This window comes from Girardinichthys multiradiatus, chromosome 24, assembly GCF_021462225.1.
Source record: "Girardinichthys multiradiatus isolate DD_20200921_A chromosome 24, DD_fGirMul_XY1, whole genome shotgun sequence".
In the NCBI taxonomy this organism is placed as follows: Eukaryota; Metazoa; Chordata; class Actinopteri; order Cyprinodontiformes; family Goodeidae; genus Girardinichthys; species Girardinichthys multiradiatus.
The window spans coordinates 26069976-26094357 of NC_061816.1; the positions used below are offsets into that span (position 1 = coordinate 26069976).

General features: G+C 51.6%; 1 protein-coding gene across 1 annotated transcript in view; it reads left to right on the forward strand.

Moving 5' to 3' along the window:
- Positions 1–2755: 2755 nt before the first annotated feature.
- The window catches only part of gtf3c3 (general transcription factor IIIC, polypeptide 3), a 28968-nt gene continuing 7341 nt past the window's right edge, over positions 2756–24382 (forward strand). Inside the window, exons 1-8 of the mRNA XM_047355879.1 lie at positions 2756–2946; positions 19429–19495; positions 20243–20565; positions 20640–20763; positions 20841–21032; positions 21820–21985; positions 22067–22214; positions 22298–22451. Coding sequence (XP_047211835.1) covers positions 2854–2946; positions 19429–19495; positions 20243–20565; positions 20640–20763; positions 20841–21032; positions 21820–21985; positions 22067–22214; positions 22298–22451 — 1267 coding nt within the window. The 5' untranslated portion in view covers positions 2756–2853. The remainder of the gene's footprint in view (positions 2947–19428; positions 19496–20242; positions 20566–20639; positions 20764–20840; positions 21033–21819; positions 21986–22066; positions 22215–22297; positions 22452–24382) is intronic.

Consider the following 24382-nt stretch of genomic DNA (forward strand, 5'->3'; position numbering starts at 1 on the left):
TGACTCAGTTACAGTCAGCTGTAATTGAACCACATTTTGAAAATGGTATCTAGGGTTGAGATTTAATACATATGTTCAAAATTTAATGAATACAATTCTCTGACCCTTTTTGAATCCTGCACCTAAGAATAGATTTATCAAGTTATGAAAGACATTAAAATAATAGCAACAATTAAAAACTAGATACCCCATTCTTAAAAATAATAATGACTTACTACATTAGAAAAATATAGAAACATCTAAATGAATCTAAAGTTAGAATAAAAACAACCAGAGTCATTATAATCTTTGCTGATGGATACCGCTCAAATTGTTATGAAACCAGATGATTAAAAGAGAGCAGCTTTCTTATGGCCAAACAGAAATATTTGTATGAATGAAACATGTCACTTCAGTCTGGTTACTGACTTTATCTAATCCTATCTATCACAATGTCATATAGGTAGTTTTTTTTTTTTTTTCCAATGGGCAACCCCTTGAATATAAACAATAGTAATACAAATCATAGATTTTAAAACAGAAACACCCACACTCTCACAACTCACACACTCACAACCACACGTCAACTGCATGGTATATCAAGACACAAAATAAGGCAATACATACTGATACAGAGTACTACGCATGCCCCTGTAAGGACTAAGTCTAGAATAAATGAATCTGTGTTCTTACTGAAAGCAAAAGAAAGATGTTTTAAAACAAGTAAAGACAACTTAGAAATATGAAAAGGGCTACATGAAGGGTGAGGCAAATAATTCCAAGCTGATGGAGGTTTAAACTGAAATGCCCAAGGCCCAAAATCCTCTCCTAAATTCTTGGTGTAGGAAACTAAAAGATAACTGATCAGTATTTCTCAGGCTATATTGCAAACAGTATTGTTTTAAATTCGGTGGAAAATTAAAATAGATACATTTAAAAGTGATTAACAACCAGTGAAGTTTTCTTCTGGCCTTGAGAGCTAACCAGTTCAAGGACTCGTATGTAAGGCAGTGATGAGTAATATAGACACCTCAAAAATAAATCTGCAGAGACTATTATTTAAAGCATTGAGGGGATGAAGTTTAGTATTGCCATAAATAACATCTGTGTGTTCTAGAATTGGCAGCACCAGTTGTGTGACAACTCTTTTGACAAACTGGAAGGGAAAACATTCAACAGAACAATAAAGTGACAATTTTAAGGCAACAGGCTTACAGAAAATATAAAATTTAGGATTTCAGGACAACCAGTTAGCCTCAGCTTTATCCGACTCCAAAAGTTGGGTTTTTCAAAAACCTCCTCACAAATAATTACAGTGATTAAAGTTGGCTAAACTTTCACCCATTCAAAGCTTACAAACTGGAGGAAAAATGCTGTTAACTCTCTATAATTTCAAAAATAATATACCTAATATTGCCTTCTGACCAGATTAAAATTCATGTCCTGTTATATTTAAGACTTGTTTTTTCACCTAAAGTGCATTAAATTATACGTGTGATTTAACTGATGGCATTAAAATACAATTCTACAGACGTATTTATGCATAAATAGTTATATTGTGGCAGGCATTAGTACGAATTCATTTTTCACGTTTCACCACTTGAGGGCGCCAAAGGTTAACAAGAGGCCATGTATCCATGCCGTTTATGTCAGACCACCAGATAATAACGACTGCTAGACAGAATACCCTTTCCTTTTTCTAAGGGGAATGATTCCCTTTATAGCTAATCTATCTGCCCTTTCATCTCATTTTTTCCTTCATGAGCTGGTATGCAAAAAAACTGGAATGTCGTTTATTTTGTCTTCTTTGTATATAATAATAACGGAACTAACAATGTACAATTATGATTATGTGTTGTGAAATGAAGAGGACGAAAAATTGCTGATTCTGCCACCCAAGTTTTTGATTTTTGTTCTTGTTAGATTGTTGTTAGGCTTTACAGGTCACAATACTCAGGAGTTAATGATTTTTCTGGAAAGGTAAATGAAGAGTCTTATCACAATGTCTGCTGATGTGAGCAATAACCCTAAACATATATTTTTCTCCTAGGTGAAGAAGGCCTGAAAAGGTGGTTGGGAGCAGCCTGACAGATGAGTCCTCTGACACGTTATTACTTTGGACATAAGATCCCTGGGGTTCAGAAACAGTATGATTGCAAAGATTGGGGGATGAAAAAAGTGTGGTTGAACAGGGTGTAAAAGGAATGAATGAAGGCCCAAGGTATGAATGATGTGTCGATGTGGGTCATCTGAGTGAAATCTGCATGAATCAAATGATATGTTTTGGTTTCTATGAACTCATGCAATTCAGCAACCATTTAGAGAAAAAAAACTAAACTGTTGCTTTCCTGATAACAACAGGAGTGTTCATAATGTCTGTAGGGAAATATGCACTGTGAATTCAGTTGGGAAATAAACTGGTAAACATTTTTACGGGGTTTTTCACAAGGATCTAGTCATCAGAAATATATTAAGCACCAGCCCTGTTCATTTTCTGCGTTTGTGGTGATTTCCCATCATATTTTGTTTGGTGATCCACAGTCAGTGTCACTGTCACAGGTTCTGAATAGTTTCTCCTCCTGATTTACTGACTGACGTATCCCCACGTTTTTTAAATGATCTATTAAATCTTTTTTGAATGAGACTCAAGGTGTCGCCTCATCTTTGAGCGCATTTCTTGTAATTCCCCTGTTTGATCCTGTACCTACACACTCCAGTACGCTAGGTGGCGGTACGCACCCGCGTGTGAGTTTGACATCCGCAATTTAACCCCTCGAAAGCAAAGAACGTCCTGCTGAAACATATCGGTGGGGTTAGTTGTGCTTCGTACAGCTGTAGTCCAATGTGAAGCAGCATATTTTAACCTGAGCGGAAATGTCGGGGTTCAGCGCAGAACTCATCGATTACCTGGAAGGCAGAATAACATTTGAAGAGTTCGACAGACGGAGAGATGAATGTAAAACGGAGGTAAACCTCACACCATCAGTTTTACATACAGCTGCATCGTAAGGAAAAGGACATAATCGAGAAGAGACTTTATTTTAATCATTTCACTCAAAAAGTGAATATCGTATAGATTCATACACAAGCAGATACATTTCAAGCGTTAGGTTTATGCAATTTCTATGTGTACCGCTAACAGAAACTCAGAAAACGTCTCAGACAAGCAGATTATTCAATTACAGCCCGATTTTTTCCTCATCTCCTGGTGTTGGTCTAATAGGTTTTATCAAGTCCAAGGTCAACACAGCCATCTGCAAAGACATTTTAGAGCTCGTCATCCTTCCTTGTGCTAAAAGCATTATCAAGATGCTGATTTTATTTTCCAGCAGAACGAGGTACCTGCTTATACTGCCGAAGGTACCAATACCTCCTTTAATCACCATGGTAACACTGTGCTGGATGATATGCTAATATATCTAGATGAAGCTGTCAGCCAAAATCGTACATGCCCTTCTCATTTAGTAAGATAATAATTTGAACCATTGAGTCATTAGGCTTCTTCCCATTAGTCTGCTGTAATTCCTGTCACCACCAGGTCTGACTATCCCTGTCCCGTGTCTCAGCCTGATCATCCCTGTCCCGTGTCTCAGTCTGACTATCCCTGTCCCGTGTCTCAGTCTGACTATCCCTGTCCCGTGTCTCAGCCTGATCATCCCTGTCCCGTGTCTCAGTCTGACTATCCCTGTCCCGTGTCTCAGTCTGACTATCCCTGTCCCGTGTCTCAGCCTGACTATCCCTGTCCCGTGTCTCAGTCTGACTATCCCTGTCCCGTGTCTCAGCCTGATCATCCCTGTCCCGTGTCTCAGTCTGACTATCCCTGTCCCGTGTCTCAGTCTGACTATCCCTGTCCCGTGTCTCAGTCTGACTATCCCTGTCCCGTGTCTCAGTCTGACTATCCCTGTCCCGTGTCTCAGCCTGATCATCCCTGTCCCGTGTCTCAGTCTGACTATCCCTGTCCCGTGTCTCAGTCTGACTATCCCTGTCCCGTGTCTCAGTCTGATCATCCCTGTCCCGTGTCTCAGCCTGACTATCCCTGTCCCGTGTCTCAGTCTGATCATCCCTGTCCCGTGTCTCAGTCTGACTATCCCTGTCCCGTGTCTCAGTCTGATCATCCCTGTCCCGTGTCTCAGTCTGACTATCCCTGTCCCGTGTCTCAGTCTGATCATCCCTGTCCCGTGTCTCAGTCTGACTATCCCTGTCCCGTGTCTCAGTCTGATCATCCCTGTCCCGTGTCTCAGTCTGACTATCCCTGTCCCGTGTCTCAGTCTGATCATCCCTGTCCCGTGTCTCAGTCTGACTATCCCTGTCCCGTGTCTCAGTCTGACTATCCCTGTCCCGTGTCTCAGTCTGATCATCCCTGTCCCGTGTCTCAGTCTGACTATCCCTGTCCCGTGTCTCAGCCTGACTATCCCTGTCCCGTGTCTCAGTCTGACTATCCCTGTCCCGTGTCTCAGCCTGATCATCCCTGTCCCGTGTCTCAGTCTGACTATCCCTGTCCCGTGTCTCAGTCTGACTATCCCTGTCCCGTGTCTCAGTCTGATCATCCCTGTCCCGTGTCTCAGTCTGATCATCCCTGTCCCGTGTCTCAGCCTGACTATCCCTGTCCCGTGTCTCAGTCTGATCATCCCTGTCCCGTGTCTCAGTCTGACTATCCCTGTCCCGTGTCTCAGTCTGACTATCCCTGTCCCGTGTCTCAGCCTGACTATCCCTGTCCCGTGTCTCAGTCTGATCATCCCTGTCCCGTGTCTCAGTCTGACTATCCCTGTCCCGTGTCTCAGTCTGATCATCCCTGTCCCGTGTCTCAGTCTGACTATCCCTGTCCCGTGTCTCAGCCTGACTATCCCTGTCCCGTGTCTCAGTCTGACTATCCCTGTCCCGTGTCTCAGTCTGATCATCCCTGTCCCGTGTCTCAGTCTGACTATCCCTGTCCCGTGTCTCAGTCTGATCATCCCTGTCCCGTGTCTCAGTCTGACTATCCCTGTCCCGTGTCTCAGCCTGATCATCCCTGTCCCGTGTCTCAGCCTGACTATCCCTGTCCCGTGTCTCAGTCTGATCATCCCTGTCCCGTGTCTCAGTCTGACTATCCCTGTCCCGTGTCTCAGTCTGACTATCCCTGTCCCGTGTCTCAGTCTGATCATCCCTGTCCCGTGTCTCAGTCTGACTATCCCTGTCCCGTGTCTCAGCCTGACTATCCCTGTCCCGTGTCTCAGCCTGACTATCCCTGTCCCGTGTCTCAGCCTGACTATCCCTGTCCCGTGTCTCAGCCTGACTATCCCTGTCCCGTGTCTCAGTCTGACTATCCCTGTCCCGTGTCTCAGTCTGACTATCCCTGTCCCGTGTCTCAGCCTGACTATCCCTGTCCCGTGTCTCAGCCTGACTATCCCTGTCCCGTGTCTCAGCCTGACTATCCCTGTCCCGTGTCTCAGTCTGACTATCCCTGTCCCGTGTCTCAGCCTGACTATCCCTGTCCCGTGTCTCAGTCTGACTATCCCTGTCCCGTGTCTCAGCCTGACTATCCCTGTCCCGTGTCTCAGTCTGATCATCCCTGTCCCGTGTCTCAGTCTGACTATCCCTGTCCCGTGTCTCAGCCTGACTATCCCTGTCCCGTGTCTCAGTCTGACTATCCCTGTCCCGTGTCTCAGTCTGACTATCCCTGTCCCGTGTCTCAGTCTGACTATCCCTGTCCCGTGTCTCAGTCTGACTATCCCTGTCCCGTGTCTCAGCCTGACTATCCCTGTCCCGTGTCTCAGTCTGACTATCCCTGTCCCGTGTCTCAGTCTGACTATCCCTGTCCCGTGTCTCAGCCTGACTATCCCTGTCCCGTGTCTCAGCCTGACTATCCCTGTCCCGTGTCTCAGCCTGACTATCCCTGTCCCGTGTCTCAGCCTGACTATCCCTGTCCCGTGTCTCAGCCTGACTATCCCTGTCCCGTGTCTCAGTCTGATCATCCCTGTCCCGTGTCTCAGCCTGACAATCCCTGTCCCGTGTCTCAGCCTGACTATCCCTGTCCCGTGTCTCAGCCTGATCATCCCTGTCCCGTGTCTCAGTCTGACTATCCCTGTCCCGTGTCTCAGCCTGACTATCCCTGTCCCGTGTCTCAGTCTGACTATCCCTGTCCCGTGTCTCAGTCTGATCATCCCTGTCCCGTGTCTCAGCCTGACAATCCCTGTCCCGTGTCTCAGCCTGACTATCCCTGTCCCGTGTCTCAGCCTGATCATCCCTGTCCCGTGTCTCAGCCTGACTATCCCTGTCCCGTGTCTCAGTCTGACTATCCCTGTCCCGTGTCTCAGCCTGACTATCCCTGTCCCGTGTCTCAGTCTGACTATCCCTGTCCCGTGTCTCAGCCTGACTATCCCTGTCCCGTGTCTCAGTCTGACTATCCCTGTCCCGTGTCTCAGTCTGATCATCCCTGTCCCGTGTCTCAGCCTGACTATCCCTGTCCCGTGTCTCAGTCTGACTATCCCTGTCCCGTGTCTCAGCCTGACTATCCCTGTCCCGTGTCTCAGCCTGACTATCCCTGTCCCGTGTCTCAGCCTGACTATCCCTGTCCCGTGTCTCAGTCTGATCATCCCTGTCCCGTGTCTCAGCCTGACTATCCCTGTCCCGTGTCTCAGTCTGATCATCCCTGTCCCGTGTCTCAGCCTGACTATCCCTGTCCCGTGTCTCAGCCTGACTATCCCTGTCCCGTGTCTCAGTCTGACTATCCCTGTCCCGTGTCTCAGCCTGACTATCCCTGTCCCGTGTCTCAGTCTGACTATCCCTGTCCCGTGTCTCAGTCTGATCATCCCTGTCCCGTGTCTCAGCCTGACTATCCCTGTCCCGTGTCTCAGCCTGACTATCCCTGTCCCGTGTCTCAGCCTGACTATCCCTGTCCCGTGTCTCAGTCTGATCATCCCTGTCCCGTGTCTCAGCCTGACTATCCCTGTCCCGTGTCTCAGTCTGATCATCCCTGTCCCGTGTCTCAGCCTGACTATCCCTGTCCCGTGTCTCAGTCTGATCATCCCTGTCCCGTGTCTCAGCCTGACTATCCCTGTCCCGTGTCTCAGTCTGATCATCCCTGTCCCGTGTCTCAGCCTGACTATCCCTGTCCCGTGTCTCAGTCTGATCATCCCTGTCCCGTGTCTCAGCCTGACTATCCCTGTCCCGTGTCTCAGCCTGACTATCCCTGTCCCGTGTCTCAGCCTGACTATCCCTGTCCCGTGTCTCAGTCTGATCATCCCTGTCCCGTGTCTCAGTCTGACTATCCCTGTCCCGTGTCTCAGTCTGATCATCCCTGTCCCGTGTCTCAGCCTGACTATCCCTGTCCCGTGTCTCAGCCTGACTATCCCTGTCCCGTGTCTCAGTCTGATCATCCCTGTCCCGTGTCTCAGCCTGACTATCCCTGTCCCGTGTCTCAGCCTGACTATCCCTGTCCCGTGTCTCAGCCTGACTATCCCTGTCCCGTGTCTCAGCCTGACTATCCCTGTCCCGTGTCTCAGTCTGATCATCCCTGTCCCGTGTCTCAGTCTGATCATCCCTGTCCCGTGTCTCAGCCTGACTATCCCTGTCCCGTGTCTCAGTCTGACTATCCCTGTCCCGTGTCTCAGTCTGACTATCCCTGTCCCGTGTCTCAGTCTGATCATCCCTGTCCCGTGTCTCAGTCTGATCATCCCTGTCCCGTGTCTCAGTCTGACTATCCCTGTCCCGTGTCTCAGTCTGACTATCCCTGTCCCGTGTCTCAGTCTGACTATCCCTGTCCCGTGTCTCAGTCTGATCATCCCTGTCCCGTGTCTCAGTCTGATCATCCCTGTCCCGTGTCTCAGCCTGACTATCCCTGTCCCGTGTCTCAGCCTGACTATCCCTGTCCCGTGTCTCAGCCTGACTATCCCTGTCCCGTGTCTCAGTCTGATCATCCCTGTCCCGTGTCTCAGCCTGACTATCCCTGTCCCGTGTCTCAGCCTGACTATCCCTGTCCCGTGTCTCAGTCTGATCATCCCTGTCCCGTGTCTCAGCCTGACTATCCCTGTCCCGTGTCTCAGCCTGACTATCCCTGTCCCGTGTCTCAGCCTGACTATCCCTGTCCCGTGTCTCAGCCTGACTATCCCTGTCCCGTGTCTCAGCCTGACTATCCCTGTCCCGTGTCTCAGCCTGATCATCCCTGTCCCGTGTCTCAGCCTGACTATCCCTGTCCCGTGTCTCAGCCTGACTATCCCTGTCCCGTGTCTCAGCCTGACTATCCCTGTCCCGTGTCTCAGTCTGATCATCCCTGTCCCGTGTCTCAGCCTGACTATCCCTGTCCCGTGTCTCAGCCTGACTATCCCTGTCCCGTGTCTCAGCCTGACTATCCCTGTCCCGTGTCTCAGTCTGATCATCCCTGTCCCGTGTCTCAGCCTGACTATCCCTGTCCCGTGTCTCAGCCTGACTATCCCTGTCCCGTGTCTCAGTCTGATCATCCCTGTCCCGTGTCTCAGTCTGATCATCCCTGTCCCGTGTCTCAGTCTGATCATCCCTGTCCCGTGTCTCAGCCTGACTATCCCTGTCCCGTGTCTCAGCCTGACTATCCCTGTCCCGTGTCTCAGCCTGACTATCCCTGTCCCGTGTCTCAGTCTGATCATCCCTGTCCCGTGTCTCAGCCTGACTATCCCTGTCCCGTGTCTCAGCCTGACTATCCCTGTCCCGTGTCTCAGTCTGATCATCCCTGTCCCGTGTCTCAGTCTGATCATCCCTGTCCCGTGTCTCAGCCTGACTATCCCTGTCCCGTGTCTCAGTCTGACTATCCCTGTCCCGTGTCTCAGTCTGACTATCCCTGTCCCGTGTCTCAGTCTGATCATCCCTGTCCCGTGTCTCAGTCTGATCATCCCTGTCCCGTGTCTCAGTCTGACTATCCCTGTCCCGTGTCTCAGTCTGACTATCCCTGTCCCGTGTCTCAGTCTGACTATCCCTGTCCCGTGTCTCAGCCTGACTATCCCTGTCCCGTGTCTAAGTCTGATCATCCCTGTCCCGTGTCTCAGCCTGACTATCCCTGTCCCGTGTCTCAGTCTGACTATCCCTGTCCCGTGTCTCAGTCTGATCATCCCTGTCCCGTGTCTCAGTCTGATCATCCCTGTCCCGTGTCTCAGCCTGACTATCCCTGTCCCGTGTCTCAGCCTGACTATCCCTGTCCCGTGTCTCAGCCTGACTATCCCTGTCCCGTGTCTCAGTCTGATCATCCCTGTCCCGTGTCTCAGCCTGACTATCCCTGTCCCGTGTCTCAGCCTGACTATCCCTGTCCCGTGTCTCAGTCTGACTATCCCTGTCCCGTGTCTCAGCCTGACTATCCCTGTCCCGTGTCTCAGTCTGATCATCCCTGTCCCGTGTCTCAGCCTGACTATCCCTGTCCCGTGTCTCAGCCTGACTATCCCTGTCCCGTGTCTCAGTCTGATCATCCCTGTCCCGTGTCTCAGTCTGACTATCCCTGTCCCGTGTCTCAGCCTGACTATCCCTGTCCCGTGTCTCAGTCTGATCATCCCTGTCCCGTGTCTCAGTCTGACTATCCCTGTCCCGTGTCTCAGCCTGACTATCCCTGTCCCGTGTCTCAGTCTGACTATCCCTGTCCCGTGTCTCAGCCTGACTATCCCTGTCCCGTGTCTCAGCCTGACTATCCCTGTCCCGTGTCTCAGCCTGACTATCCCTGTCCCGTGTCTCAGTCTGATCATCCCTGTCCCGTGTCTCAGCCTGACCATCCCTGTCCCGTGTCTCAGCCTGACTATCCCTGTCCCGTGTCTCAGCCTGACTATCCCTGTCCCGTGTCTCAGTCTGATCATCCCTGTCCCGTGTCTCAGTCTGACTATCCCTGTCCCGTGTCTCAGTCTGATCATCCCTGTCCCGTGTCTCAGCCTGACTATCCCTGTCCCGTGTCTCAGTCTGATCATCCCTGTCCCGTGTCTCAGCCTGACTATCCCTGTCCCGTGTCTCAGTCTGACTATCCCTGTCCCGTGTCTCAGCCTGACTATCCCTGTCCCGTGTCTCAGCCTGACTATCCCTGTCCCGTGTCTCAGCCTGACTATCCCTGTCCCGTGTCTCAGTCTGACTATCCCTGTCCCGTGTCTCAGCCTGACTATCCCTGTCCCGTGTCTCAGTCTGACTATCCCTGTCCCGTGTCTCAGCCTGACTATCCCTGTCCCGTGTCTCAGTCTGATCATCCCTGTCCCGTGTCTCAGTCTGACTATCCCTGTCCCGTGTCTCAGTCTGAGCATCCCTGTCCCGTGTCTCAGCCTGACTATCCCTGTCCCGTGTCTCAGTCTGACTATCCCTGTCCCGTGTCTCAGCCTGACTATCCCTGTCCCGTGTCTCAGCCTGACTATCCCTGTCCCGTGTCTCAGCCTGACTATCCCTGTCCCGTGTCTCAGTCTGATCATCCCTGTCCCGTGTCTCAGTCTGACTATCCCTGTCCCGTGTCTCAGTCTGATCATCCCTGTCCCGTGTCTCAGTCTGACTATCCCTGTCCCGTGTCTCAGCCTGACTATCCCTGTCCCGTGTCTCAGTCTGACTATCCCTGTCCCGTGTCTCAGCCTGACTATCCCTGTCCCGTGTCTCAGCCTGACTATCCCTGTCCCGTGTCTCAGCCTGACTATCCCTGTCCCGTGTCTCAGCCTGACTATCCCTGTCCCGTGTCTCAGCCTGACTATCCCTGTCCCGTGTCTCAGTCTGATCATCCCTGTCCCGTGTCTCAGTCTGACTATCCCTGTCCCGTGTCTCAGCCTGACTATCCCTGTCCCGTGTCTCAGCCTGACTATCCCTGTCCCGTGTCTCAGCCTGACTATCCCTGTCCCGTGTCTCAGTCTGATCATCCCTGTCCCGTGTCTCAGTCTGACTATCCCTGTCCCGTGTCTCAGTCTGATCATCCCTGTCCCGTGTCTCAGTCTGACTATCCCTGTCCCGTGTCTCAGTCTGATCATCCCTGTCCCGTGTCTCAGCCTGACTATCCCTGTCCCGTGTCTCAGTCTGACTATCCCTGTCCCGTGTCTCAGCCTGACTATCCCTGTCCCGTGTCTCAGCCTGACTATCCCTGTCCCGTGTCTCAGCCTGACTATCCCTGTCCCGTGTCTCAGACTGACTATCCCTGTCCCGTGTCTCAGCCTGACTATCCCTGTCCCGTGTCTCAGACTGACTATCCCTGTCCCGTGTCTCAGCCTGACTATCCCTGTCCCGTGTCTCAGGCTGACTATCCCTGTCCCGTGTCTCAGCCTGACTATCCCTGTCCCGTGTCTCAGTCTGATCATCCCTGTCCCGTGTCTCAGTCTGACTATCCCTGTCCCGTGTCTCAGTCTGATCATCCCTGTCCCGTGTCTCAGTCTGACTATCCCTGTCCCGTGTCTCAGCCTGACTATCCCTGTCCCGTGTCTCAGCCTGACTATCCCTGTCCCGTGTCTCAGTCTGATCATCCCTGTCCCGTGTCTCAGTCTGACTATCCCTGTCCCGTGTCTCAGTCTGATCATCCCTGTCCCGTGTCTCAGTCTGACTATCCCTGTCCCGTGTCTCAGCCTGACTATCCCTGTCCCGTGTCTCAGCCTGACTATCCCTGTCCCGTGTCTCAGCCTGACTATCCCTGTCCCGTGTCTCAGCCTGACTATCCCTGTCCCGTGTCTCAGTCTGACTATCCCTGTCCCGTGTCTCAGTCCTGACTACCCTGTCCCGTGTCTCAGTCTGACTATCCCTTCCCGTGTCCTCAGTCTGACTCATCCCTGTCCCGTGTCTCATTCTGAGCATCCCTGTCCCGTGTCTCAGCCTGAATATCCCTGTCCCCGTGTCTCAGTCCTGACTATCCCTGTCCCGTGTCTCAGCCTGACTAGTCCCTGTCCCGTGTCTCAGCCTGACTATCCCTGTCCCGTGTCTCAGCCTGACTATCCTGTCCCGTGTCTCAGATCGATCATCCCTGTCCCGTGTCTCAGCCTGACTATCCCTGTCCCGTGTCTCAGTCTGACTATCCCTGTCCCGTGTCTCAGTCTGACTATCCCTGTCCCGTGTCTCAGCCTGACTATCCCTGTCCCGTGTCTCAGTCTGACTATCCCTGTCCCGTGTCTCAGTCTGACTATCCCTGTCCCGTGTCTCAGCCTGACTATCCCTGTCCCGTGTCTCAGCCTGACTATCCCTGTCCCGTGTCTCAGCCTGATCATCCCTGTCCCGTGTCTCAGTCTGACTATCCCTGTCCCGTGTCTCAGTCTGATCATCCCTGTCCCGTGTCTCAGCCTGACTATCCCTGTCCCGTGTCTCAGCCTGACTATCCCTGTCCCGTGTCTCAGTCTGATCATCCCTGTCCCGTGTCTCAGCCTGACTATCCCTGTCCCGTGTCTCAGTCTGACTATCCCTGTCCCGTGTCTCAGTCTGATCATCCCTGTCCCGTGTCTCAGTCTGATCATCCCTGTCCCGTGTCTCAGCCTGACTATCCCTGTCCCGTGTCTCAGCCTGACTATCCCTGTCCCGTGTCTCAGCCTGACTATCCCTGTCCCGTGTCTCAGTCTGACTATCCCTGTCCCGTGTCTCAGCCTGACTATCCCTGTCCCGTGTCTCAGCCTGACTATCCCTGTCCCGTGTCTCAGCCTGACTATCCCTGTCCCGTGTCTCAGTCTGACTATCCCTGTCCCGTGTCTCAGCCTGACTATCCCTGTCCCGTGTCTCAGCCTGACTATCCCTGTCCCGTGTCTCAGTCTGATCATCCCTGTCCCGTGTCTCAGCCTGACTATCCCTGTCCCGTGTCTCAGTCTGATCATCCCTGTCCCGTGTCTCAGTCTGATCATCCCTGTCCCGTGTCTCAGTCTGACTATCCCTGTCCCGTGTCTCAGCCTGACTATCCCTGTCCCGTGTCTCAGTCTGATCATCCCTGTCCCGTGTCTCAGTCTGATCATCCCTGTCCCGTGTCTCAGTCTGATCATCCCTGTCCCGTGTCTCAGCCTGACTATCCCTGTCCCGTGTCTCAGCCTGACTATCCCTGTCCCGTGTCTCAGTCTGATCATCCCTGTCCCGTGTCTCAGCCTGACTATCCCTGTCCCGTGTCTCAGCCTGACTATCCCTGTCCCGTGTCTCAGTCTGATCATCCCTGTCCCGTGTCTCAGCCTGACTATCCCTGTCCCGTGTCTCAGCCTGACTATCCCTGTCCCGTGTCTCAGTCTGATCATCCCTGTCCCGTGTCTCAGTCTGACTATCCCTGTCCCGTGTCTCAGCCTGACTATCCCTGTCCCGTGTCTCAGTCTGATCATCCCTGTCCCGTGTCTCAGTCTGATCATCCCTGTCCCGTGTCTCAGTCTGATCATCCCTGTCCCGTGTCTCAGTCTGATCATCCCTGTCCCGTGTCTCAGCCTGACTATCCCTGTCCCGTGTCTCAGCCTGACTATCCCTGTCCCGTGTCTCAGTCTGATCATCCCTGTCCCGTGTCTCAGCCTGACTATCCCTGTCCCGTGTCTCAGCCTGACTATCCCTGTCCCGTGTCTCAGTCTGATCATCCCTGTCCCGTGTCTCAGCCTGACTATCCCTGTCCCGTGTCTCAGCCTGACTATCCCTGTCCCGTGTCTCAGTCTGATTATCCCTGTCCCGTGTCTCAGTCTGACTATCCCTGTCCCGTGTCTCAGCCTGACTATCCCTGTCCCGTGTCTCAGTCTGATCATCCCTGTCCCGTGTCTCAGTCTGACTATCCCTGTCCCGTGTCTCAGCCTGACTATCCCTGTCCCGTGTCTCAGTCTGACTATCCCTGTCCCGTGTCTCAGCCTGACTATCCCTGTCCCGTGTCTCAGCCTGACTATCCCTGTCCCGTGTCTCAGCCTGACTATCCCTGTCCCGTGTCTCAGTCTGATCATCCCTGTCCCGTGTCTCAGCCTGACCATCCCTGTCCCGTGTCTCAGCCTGACTATCCCTGTCCCGTGTCTCAGCCTGACTATCCCTGTCCCGTGTCTCAGTCTGATCATCCCTGTCCCGTGTCTCAGTCTGACTATCCCTGTCCCGTGTCTCAGTCTGAACATCCCTGTCCCGTGTCTCAGCCTGACTATCCCTGTCCCGTGTCTCAGTCTGATCATCCCTGTCCCGTGTCTCAGCCTGACTATCCCTGTCCCGTGTCTCAGTCTGACTATCCCTGTCCCGTGTCTCAGCCTGACTATCCCTGTCCCGTGTCTCAGCCTGACTATCCCTGTCCCGTGTCTCAGCCTGACTATCCCTGTCCCGTGTCTCAGTCTGACTATCCCTGTCCCGTGTCTCAGCCTGACTATCCCTGTCCCGTGTCTCAGTCTGACTATCCCTGTCCCGTGTCTCAGCCTGACTATCCCTGTCCCGTGTCTCAGTCTGATCATCCCTGTCCCGTGTCTCAGTCTGACTATCCCTGTCCCGTGTCTCAGTCTGACTATCCCTGTCCCGTGTCTCAGCCTGACTATCCCTGTCCCGTGTCTCAGCCTGACTATCCCTGTCCCGTGTCTCAGTCTGACTATCCCTGTCCCGTGTCTCAGCCTGACTATCCCTGTCCCGTGTCTCAGCCTGACTATCCCTGTCCCGTGTCTCAGCCTGACTATCCCTGTCCCGTGTCTCAGTCTGATCTATCCCTGTCCCGTGTCTCAGTCTGACTATCCCTGTCCCGTGTCTCAGTCTGATCATCCCTGTCCCGTGTCTCAGTCTGACTATCCCTGTCCCGTGTCTCAGCCTGACTATCCCTGTCCCGTGTCTCAGTCTGACTATCCCTGTCCCGTGTCTCAGCCTGACTATCCCTGTCCCGTGTCTCAGCCTGACTATCCCTGTCCCGTGTCTCAGCCTGACTATCCCTGTCCCGTGTCTCAGCCTGACTATCCCTGTCCCGTGTCTCAGCCTGACTATCCCTGTCCCGTGTCTCAGTCTGATCATCCCTGTCCCGTGTCTCAGTCTGACTATCCCTGTCCCGTGTCTCAGCCTGACTATCCCTGTCCCGTGTCTCAGCCTGACTATCCCTGTCCCGTGTCTCAGCCTGACTATCCCTGTCCCGTGTCTCAGTCTGATCATCCCTGTCCCGTGTCTCAGTCTGACTATCCCTGTCCCGTGTCTCAGTCTGATCATCCCTGTCCCGTGTCTCAGTCTGACTATCCCTGTCCCGTGTCTCAGTCTGATCATCCCTGTCCCGTGTCTCAGCCTGACTATCCCTGTCCCGTGTCTCAGTCTGACTATCCCTGTCCCGTGTCTCAGCCTGACTATCCCTGTCCCGTGTCTCAGCCTGACTATCCCTGTCCCGTGTCTCAGCCTGACTATCCCTGTCCCGTGTCTCAGACTGACTATCCCTGTCCCGTGTCTCAGCCTGACTATCCCTGTCCCGTGTCTCAGACTGACTATCCCTGTCCCGTGTCTCAGCCTGACTATCCCTGTCCCGTGTCTCAGGCTGACTATCCCTGTCCCGTGTCTCAGCCTGACTATCCCTGTCCCGTGTCTCAGTCTGATCATCCCTGTCCCGTGTCTCAGTCTGACTATCCCTGTCCCGTGTCTCAGTCTGATCATCCCTGTCCCGTGTCTCAGTCTGACTATCCCTGTCCCGTGTCTCAGCCTGACTATCCCTGTCCCGTGTCTCAGCCTGACTATCCCTGTCCCGTGTCTCAGTCTGATCATCCCTGTCCCGTGTCTCAGTCTGACTATCCCTGTCCCGTGTCTCAGTCTGATCATCCCTGTCCCGTGTCTCAGTCTGACTATCCCTGTCCCGTGTCTCAGCCTGACTATCCCTGTCCCGTGTCTCAGTCTGACTATCCCTGTCCCGTGTCTCAGTCTGACTATCCCTGTCCCGTGTCTCAGTCTGACTATCCCTGTCCCGTGTCTCAGTCTGACTATCCCTGTCCCGTGTCTCAGCCTGACTATCCCTGTCCCGTGTCTCAGTCTGACTATCCCTGTCCCGTGTCTCAGTCTGATCATCCCTGTCCCGTGTCTCAGTCTGATCATCCCTGTCCCGTGTCTCAGTCTGACTATCCCTGTCCCGTGTCTCAGTCTGATCATCCCTGTCCCGTGTCTCAGTCTGATCATCCCTGTCCCGTGTCTCAGCCTGACTATCCCTGTCCCGTGTCTCAGCCTGACTATCCCTGTCCCGTGTCTCAGCCTGACTATCCCTGTCCCGTGTCTCAGTCTGATCATCCCTGTCCCGTGTCTCAGTCTGACTATCCCTGTCCCGTGTCTCAGTCTGACTATCCCTGTCCCGTGTCTCAGTCTGACTATCCCTGTCCCGTGTCTCAGCCTGACTATCCCTGTCCCGTGTCTCAGCCTGACTATCCCTGTCCCGTGTCTCAGCCTGATCATCCCTGTCCCGTGTCTCAGTCTGACTATCCCTGTCCCGTGTCTCAGTCTGATCATCCCTGTCCCGTGTCTCAGCCTGACTATCCCTGTCCCGTGTCTCAGCCTGACTATCCCTGTCCCGTGTCTCAGTCTGATCATCCCTGTCCCGTGTCTCAGCCTGACTATCCCTGTCCCGTGTCTCAGTCTGACTATCCCTGTCCCGTGTCTCAGTCTGATCATCCCTGTCCCGTGTCTCAGTCTGATCATCCCTGTCCCGTGTCTCAGCCTGACTATCCCTGTCCCGTGTCTCAGCCTGACTATCCCTGTCCCGTGTCTCAGCCTGACTATCCCTGTCCCGTGTCTCAGTCTGACTATCCCTGTCCCGTGTCTCAGCCTGACTATCCCTGTCCCGTGTCTCAGTCTGACTATCCCTGTCCCGTGTCTCAGTCTGATCATCCCTGTCCCGTGTCTCAGTCTGATCATCCCTGTCCCGTGTCTCAGCCTGACTATCCCTGTCCCGTGTCTCAGCCTGACTATCCCTGTCCCGTGTCTCAGTCTGATCATCCCTGTCCCGTGTCTCAGCCTGACTATCCCTGTCCCGTGTCTCAGTCTGATCATCCCTGTCCCGTGTCTCAGTCTGATCATCCCTGTCCCGTGTCTCAGTCTGACTATCCCTGTCCCGTGTCTTAGCCTGACTATCCCTGTCCCGTGTCTCAGTCTGATCATCCCTGTCCCGTGTCTCAGCCTGACTATCCCTGTCCCGTGTCTCAGCCTGACTATCCCTGTCCCGTGTCTCAGTCTGATCATCCCTGTCCCGTGTCTCAGCCTGACTATCCCTGTCCCGTGTCTCAGCCTGACTATCCCTGTCCCGTGTCTCAGCCTGACTATCCCTGTCCCGTGTCTCAGTCTGATCATCCCTGTCCCGTGTCTCAGCCTGACTATCCCTGTCCCGTGTCTCAGCCTGACTATCCCTGTCCCGTGTCTCAGCCTGACTATCCCTGTCCCGTGTCTCAGTCTGACCATCCCTGTCCCGTGTCTCAGCCTGACTATCCCTGTCCCGTGTCTCAGTCTGATCATCCCTGTCCCGTGTCTCAGTCTGACTATCCCTGTCCCGTGTCTCAGTCTGATCATCCCTGTCCCGTGTCTCAGCCTGACTATCCCTGTCCCGTGTCTCAGTCTGATCATCCCTGTCCCGTGTCTCAGTCTGACTATCCCTGTCCCGTGTCTCAGCCTGACTATCCCTGTCCCGTGTCTCAGTCTGACTATCCCTGTCCCGTGTCTCAGCCTGACTATCCCTGTCCCGTGTCTCAGCCTGACTATCCCTGTCCCGTGTCTCAGTCTGACTATCCCTGTCCCGTGTCTCAGCCTGACTATCCCTGTCCCGTGTCTCAGCCTGACTATCCCTGTCCCGTGTCTCAGCCTGACTATCCCTGTCCCGTGTCTCAGTCTGATCATCCCTGTCCCGTGTCTCAGTCTGACTATCCCTGTCCCGTGTCTCAGCCTGACTATCCCTGTCCCGTGTCTCAGTCTGACTATCCCTGTCCCGTGTCTCAGCCTGACTATCCCTGTCCCGTGTCTCAGTCTGACTATCCCTGTCCCGTGTCTCAGCCTGACTATCCCTGTCCCGTGTCTCAGCCTGACTATCCCTGTCCCGTGTCTCAGTCTGACTATCCCTGTCCCGTGTCTCAGCCTGACTATCCCTGTCCCGTGTCTCAGCCTGACTATCCCTGTCCCGTGTCTCAGCCTGACTATCCCTGTCCCGTGTCTCAGCCTGACTATCCCTGTCCCGTGTCTCAGCCTGACTATCCCTGTCCCTTGTCTCAGTCTGATCATCCCTGTCCCGTGTCTCAGTCTGACTATCCCTGTCCCGTGTCTCAGTCTGATCATCCCTGTCCCGTGTCTCAGTCTGACTATCCCTGTCCCGTGTCTCAGTCTGATCATCCCTGTCCCGTGTCTCAGCCTGACTATCCCTGTCCCGTGTCTCAGTCTGACTATCCCTGTCCCGTGTCTCAGCCTGACTATCCCTGTCCCGTGTCTCAGCCTGACTATCCCTGTCCCGTGTCTCAGCCTGACTATCCCTGTCCCGTGTCTCAGTCTGACTATCCCTGTCCCGTGTCTCAGCCTGACTATCCCTGTCCCGTGTCTCAGTCTGACTATCCCTGTCCCGTGTCTCAGCCTGACTATCCCTGTCCCGTGTCTCAGTCTGATCATCCCTGTCCCGTGTCTCAGTCTGACTATCCCTGTCCCGTGTCTCAGCCTGACTATCCCTGTCCCGTGTCTCAGCCTGACTATCCCTGTCCCGTGTCTCAGTCTGATCATCCCTGTCCCGTGTCTCAGTCTGACTATCCCTGTCCCGTGTCTCAGCCTGACTATCCCTGTCCCGTGTCTCAGCCTGACTATCCCTGTCCCGTGTCTCAGCCTGACTATACCTGTCCCGTGTCTCAGTCTGATCATCCCTGTCCCGTGTCTCAGTCTGACTATCCCTGTCCCGTGTCTCAGTCTGACTATCCCTGTCCCGTGTCTCAGCCTGACTATCCCTGTCCCGTGTCTCAGTCTGACTATCCCTGTCCCGTGTCTCAGTCTGACTATCCCTGTCCCGTGTCTCAGTCTGACTATCCCTGTCCCGTGTCTCAGCCTGACTATCCCTGTCCCGTGTCTCAGCCTGACTATCCCTGTCCCGTGTCTCAGCCTGACTATCCCTGTCCCGTGTCTCAGCCTGACTATCCCTGTCCCGTGTCTCAGCCTGACTATCCCTGTCCCGTGTCTCAGTCTGATCATCCCTGTCCCGTGTCTCAGTCTGACTATCCCTGTCCCGTGTCTCAGTCTGACTATCCCTGTCCCGTGTCTCAGTCTGATCATCCCTGTCCCGTGTCTCAGTCTGACTATCCCTGTCCCGTGTCTCAGCCTGACTATCCCTGTCCCGTGTCTCAGCCTGACTATCCCTGTCCCGTGTCTCAGTCTGATCATCCCTGTCCCGTGTCTCAGCCTGACTATCCCTGTCCCGTGTCTCAGCCTGACTATCCCTGTCCCGTGTCTCAGTCTGATCATCCCTGTCCCGTGTCTCAGTCTGACTATCCCTGTCCCGTGTCTCAGTCTGACTATCCCTGTCCCGTGTCTCAGCCTGACTATCCCTGTCCCGTGTCTCAGCCTGACTATCCCTGTCCCGTGTCTCAGTCTGATCATCCCTGTCCCGTGTCTCAGTCTGATCATCCCTGTCCCGTGTCTCTGCAGGAGTCAGAAGGACCTACAGAAGATGAAAGCAAACCTTCCACCTCAGCAGAAACAAAGGCAAAAGTTGGTAAGATGATGCTCCTTGTCACAGACATTACCCTTAAATCAAGCATTCACTGCTCCTGGTTCAGACCCAGTCACATGAAACATGAAACCTTCTCTGTGTGCGTCAGTCTTTTTGAAAGCTCTGCTTCTGAAGGATTTAAGTTGGGTGCCGCTAATGAAATTTATGAATTCACAAATCATCATGGGGGTGCTAACAGAATACCAAGGAGGAAAGACAGCAGCCACAAACTTCATTCATTCATTCCAAGCAATCTAAAGCCCATCATTCTAGTGACAGAAAGATTATTTGCAAGCAGATGACATTTCAGACCATGCTAATCGTGGTTCAAACTGGGTTTTCAATGGGACAGTGATCCTAAACACAGCAGCCAATCCACAACCAGCTAGCTGAGATGGAAAAGAACAAGGTGATGCAGACGTCTGGAGCTGATTCTACACAGTTTTTCCATCTTGTCTGCTTAGTTGGTCTTAAAACTGAACTTCATTGTCTCAGAAAATGAGTATATTGTTTAAAATGAATTAAAAAGAGTTTTATATACAGAAATGTGGGTGTACTTACAGGTATGTCCATGTACTATACAGTATAAACACTCACTACTCGTATAAAAGCTGCATGATATGATATGTGAAAGAATGAAATCACAGTCCTAAACTGGAATTATCTTGGTAAAAGTCCAGCATTTTTCCCGGGATTTTTCCGCTTTGGCTTTTCTTTTTTTTCTTTGAAACAAGTTGTCTGTCTTCTCAGAGGACGGAGTCAGCGCGGGAGTCCAGCAGGCCTTCGCTTCCATTCTGGGGGAAAGGGTAGAAGAAGCATCTTCAGAGGACGAGGACAGCTTGAGTTATGTTGATGATCAAGATGATAGGGATTACAATGGGGAGGAGGCAGAGGAGGCGAAGGACATGACCAAAGAGACGAAGAGGAGGCCGAGGCAAGGTGTCAAAAAAGTAGGAAAAAGAAGCCTGAAGAGCAAGCTAGAGGAGGAGGAGGCAGATGAGGAGAACATGACTGTGGGAGACGTGTTTAAACTGGAGATGGAGCTGAACCGCGAAAACAGGAAGTTGATGAAGGTGAGAAGAAGAATGAAGGTCGTATCACCTCCTTTCATTTCATGTTTACTTATTATGACTGGGTGTCTGTCCAGGGGCGTCGTCATGGCAGCAAACTGCCTCAGGCTCTCAGGGGCCTGATGGGAGAGGCCAACATCCGCTACGCTCGAGGGGAGAAACAGGATGCTATCGTGATGTGCATGGAAATCATAAGACAATGTAAGTAGCTGTTTTATCAACTCTCCATTCATACAGCTGTGCTTTCAGATGATCCAAACTAATCATCTGTTTTCCAGCTCCTCTGGCTTATGAGCCTTTTTCCACTTTGGCCATGATCTATGAGGATAATGGAGATGTGGACAAGGCGCTGCAGTTTGGGCTTATTGCTGCCCACCTCAACCCTTCAGACTGTGACGAGTGGATCCGACTGGCTGAAATGTCTCTGGAGCAGGACAACACCCGACAGGCCATCATCTGCTACACCAAAGGTGAGCCTGCCTATGTCACATCCTGGGGGAAAAAACTCTGTGTGGCGGCGGGTTTATGCAAATAGTTCTGTGTAGCTCCGACCTGAAAGTAAAAACCTGAACAGTTTATGTCCAGGGTGTGTGGGGTCTGCAGAGATGTGTAGCTGCCATTTTTCTCACCCTAGACATGTTCAGGTCCTAGATGGAGGGGACCTCAGCCCTGATGATTCTCTCTGCAGATCTGACCTGTCTTCTTTTGGGGATGAGCCAAACCGTACGGTGACATATGTGCTCAGGACAGACTGAATTATGGCAGTGTAGAAGATGATCAGGAGCTGCTGTGGAAGGTTGAACTTCTTGAGTTGCTGTAGGGAGTACAATCTCTGTTGAGCCTTATTCCAGGCAGTGTCTATGTGTGAGGACCACCTCACGTCCCAAGAAACAGCAGTTCCTAGGAACCGGATTTTAGTTTCATCGGATAACAGGACATGCCTCTAGAACTGAAGCTCTTTGTTGCATCTGGACATTGAACCCAAGGATGAACCAGAATTGTTAAAGTCCAACATTGTTTTCCTGATATGCTAATTGATTTCTTTACTTTTTTCGATGATGTCACAAGGCCTCCAGTTGTATACAGTGTATAAATATCTGGTTTCAGCTGTATAGGCCAATTCTAATCTCTGGCTGATTGATGCATTGGTAACATTATGGTCTGTAAAAAGCCTGCACAGATTCTGGTCCAAACCTTCTCACGTAGTCAGTCAATATGTGAATCTGAACCTCCAGTGAACCCTCTTTTTTCCCACAGCGATCAAGTACGATCCCACCAACGTGCGCTATCTGTGGGACCGATCCAGCCTCCACATGCGTATGGGGGAGCACAAGCAGTGCATGGATGGCTACCGCAAGATCCTGTCTCTGCTGCCTCTGGAGGATGGAGAGCACTTCATGCAGCTGTCCAAGGACATGGCGAAGTAATGGTTTTTTTTTGGTTTTTTACTGAATATACATGCATCCAGTCAGAAAAGGCAGTAATTAATCTGTTTGTGTTGCAGGAGTTACTATGAGAGCAATGACCTGCCCTCAGCGCTTAGTGTGATTGCGGAAGGTCTGGACCGACACCCCAGCTTGGTCAGCGATGACTTCATCAACATGGCAGCTGAACTCTACATCTGCAGCCGCCAGTATAAGGAGGCCCTGCAGGTTCATATCTGTGTCTGTGCACGGTGCTTTGTAAAGAAAAGAGTGTGTTCTGTCATTAAATGTGTGTGTGCCTGTTTTCCTAGGTTTTGGTCAAATTTGCCGACATTGTTCTGGTCCGAGCAAAGTCCCCAGCAGAAAGCGCAGCTCCGTCTCAAAAAGACACGGGGACCGAGGAGGAGTTGAAGGAAGCCGAAGAGGACGCACACCCTGCAGGGGACACAGCAGCAGACGACAGCGGTGAGACCAGATGTTTACATACGCTGTATAAAAACACGTAGAGCTGGCATTGAGTCAGACATTTTAGGTCAGTTTGGATTAGAAAATGATTTCTATTTGCTAAAAGCCTGAATAATAAGAATACAGTTTTACAGTCCCTAAGATCACAGGAAAGCCCGGCTGATGATGTCATAGCTTTGTTAGCCTCTGATTGGTTAAGTGGTGGTACACCTGTTGATGTGTGAAGTTTATTATAATATTTTAATAAGGATAAAACACACATTGACTTAACATTGTTCCAACATTCTGTTTGAAGAGGTGACAGGATCCAGCCAGTCTTACTGTTGAAGTTTGTTGTCACACCAGGCTGGACATTTGTACCCATCAGGCTAATTAAATCCCCTTAATGATGAGCGAAGTTTGTGGTTTTCAACATCCAGACAGTTTCATCTTTAATTACTGAGGTTCACTTCATCTGAAGCTTAAGTTACGTCTTATCCAGGGAGTTTAAACTGAATTTAAAAGGAACAGTTTGTTTTGTTGTTTCTATAAGGATGGACAATTTAACAGTTTAGTAAAGATTACCAGAACGATCACCTGCAATATGAATACACCTAGCAGCGGTTTGCTATTATGAAATGAGAACAAGTGAAATAGCTCACAACTAATTATATTAGTCCTTTCTCCAAATTCATCCCAAAATGTCATTTTAAGGACTTCTACAGTCTCAGAATGAATGGATTCAACCTGTTCAACAAGCATCCTTAGTACTTAGTATTTTCTGCTGTTATGTCCATCTTCACCAGTGATTCATAGCCAGAAATCACCTTCTGCTGGTGTTGCTGAGGAATCTTAGCACGCTCCTCATGATCAAAGGCCTCCAGTTCATTAATATTCTTGACTTTGAGTGCTGCAAACACAGGATTTCAATGGAGTTCAAGTAAGATGATGATGGAGACCTCTCTAGTATCTTCAAAGCTCCAGCTTCATCACAGACACCAGGACATTTTCTCTCAGGATCTTCTGCTACTGGATTGAATCTGTTTCTCCATGTGCTGCAGGGCACCATGGGAAGCAAAACTGCATCAGAGCATCACGGAGCCACTTTCGGGCTTCACTTTTCAGCTTCATTCTTCCACTTCCAGACAAACCACAGATCCATAAGTTTAGAATGTCGCAGTTCTGATCTCACCACAGAACAGAATCTCCTCTTTGGCTTTTCTTATACAGTTCATCGCTAACTGGGTCTGACTTTTCTTCTGCTATTGGGTTAGTAGTTCATGTACATGTTGGAGTTCAGGCACGGAGCTCTTCAGTGATCAGTGTCTCTTTCTGTGGAAACTGAAACCTCATTGGCTGCTGCCACCAAGTCTTGCTGCAGTCAGTCGAGGATTCTTGACCACCTGCTTCCTCAGGAATCTGGTGGCAGCTGCTGGTAGCTTCCACTATCTGCCACCAGGTGGCACCACCACTGTTTCTTCTGACTTCACACTGGAAACTGCTTCCAGCTGTGTCTATCTCATTGCCTATTTGTCCAAGGCATCCATCTCTTCTCTGAGCTTTCTGGATGATTCTCTTGTCTTGGCCAGATTTCTATAATGCATTGAAGTCCAGGTATTTGTTGTGTTCTGTCTCAAACACTATCGGATGCATTAAATAAGACCCCTGATTGCTTACATTATGTGTCTCTGAATAATTCAGAATGTCTGCCAATAAACCTAATTTCCAGTGGGAACTGAATAAGTTTAGGTACTGATGTAGTTTTGCCTGAGAATTAGAAGAAAAAATCTGCTCTCTTTCTATGGAAACTGAGCTGATTCAAACCCAACAGCTAACGTTCTAGTTTAATTGTTAAATGTCCCATAGGGGATTATTTGATTGTGTAGTTGAGGATTTTAAGGCCTAACTGCAATTTTAGGGTCAGAAATTAGGAAAGAATAAAGAAAAGATTT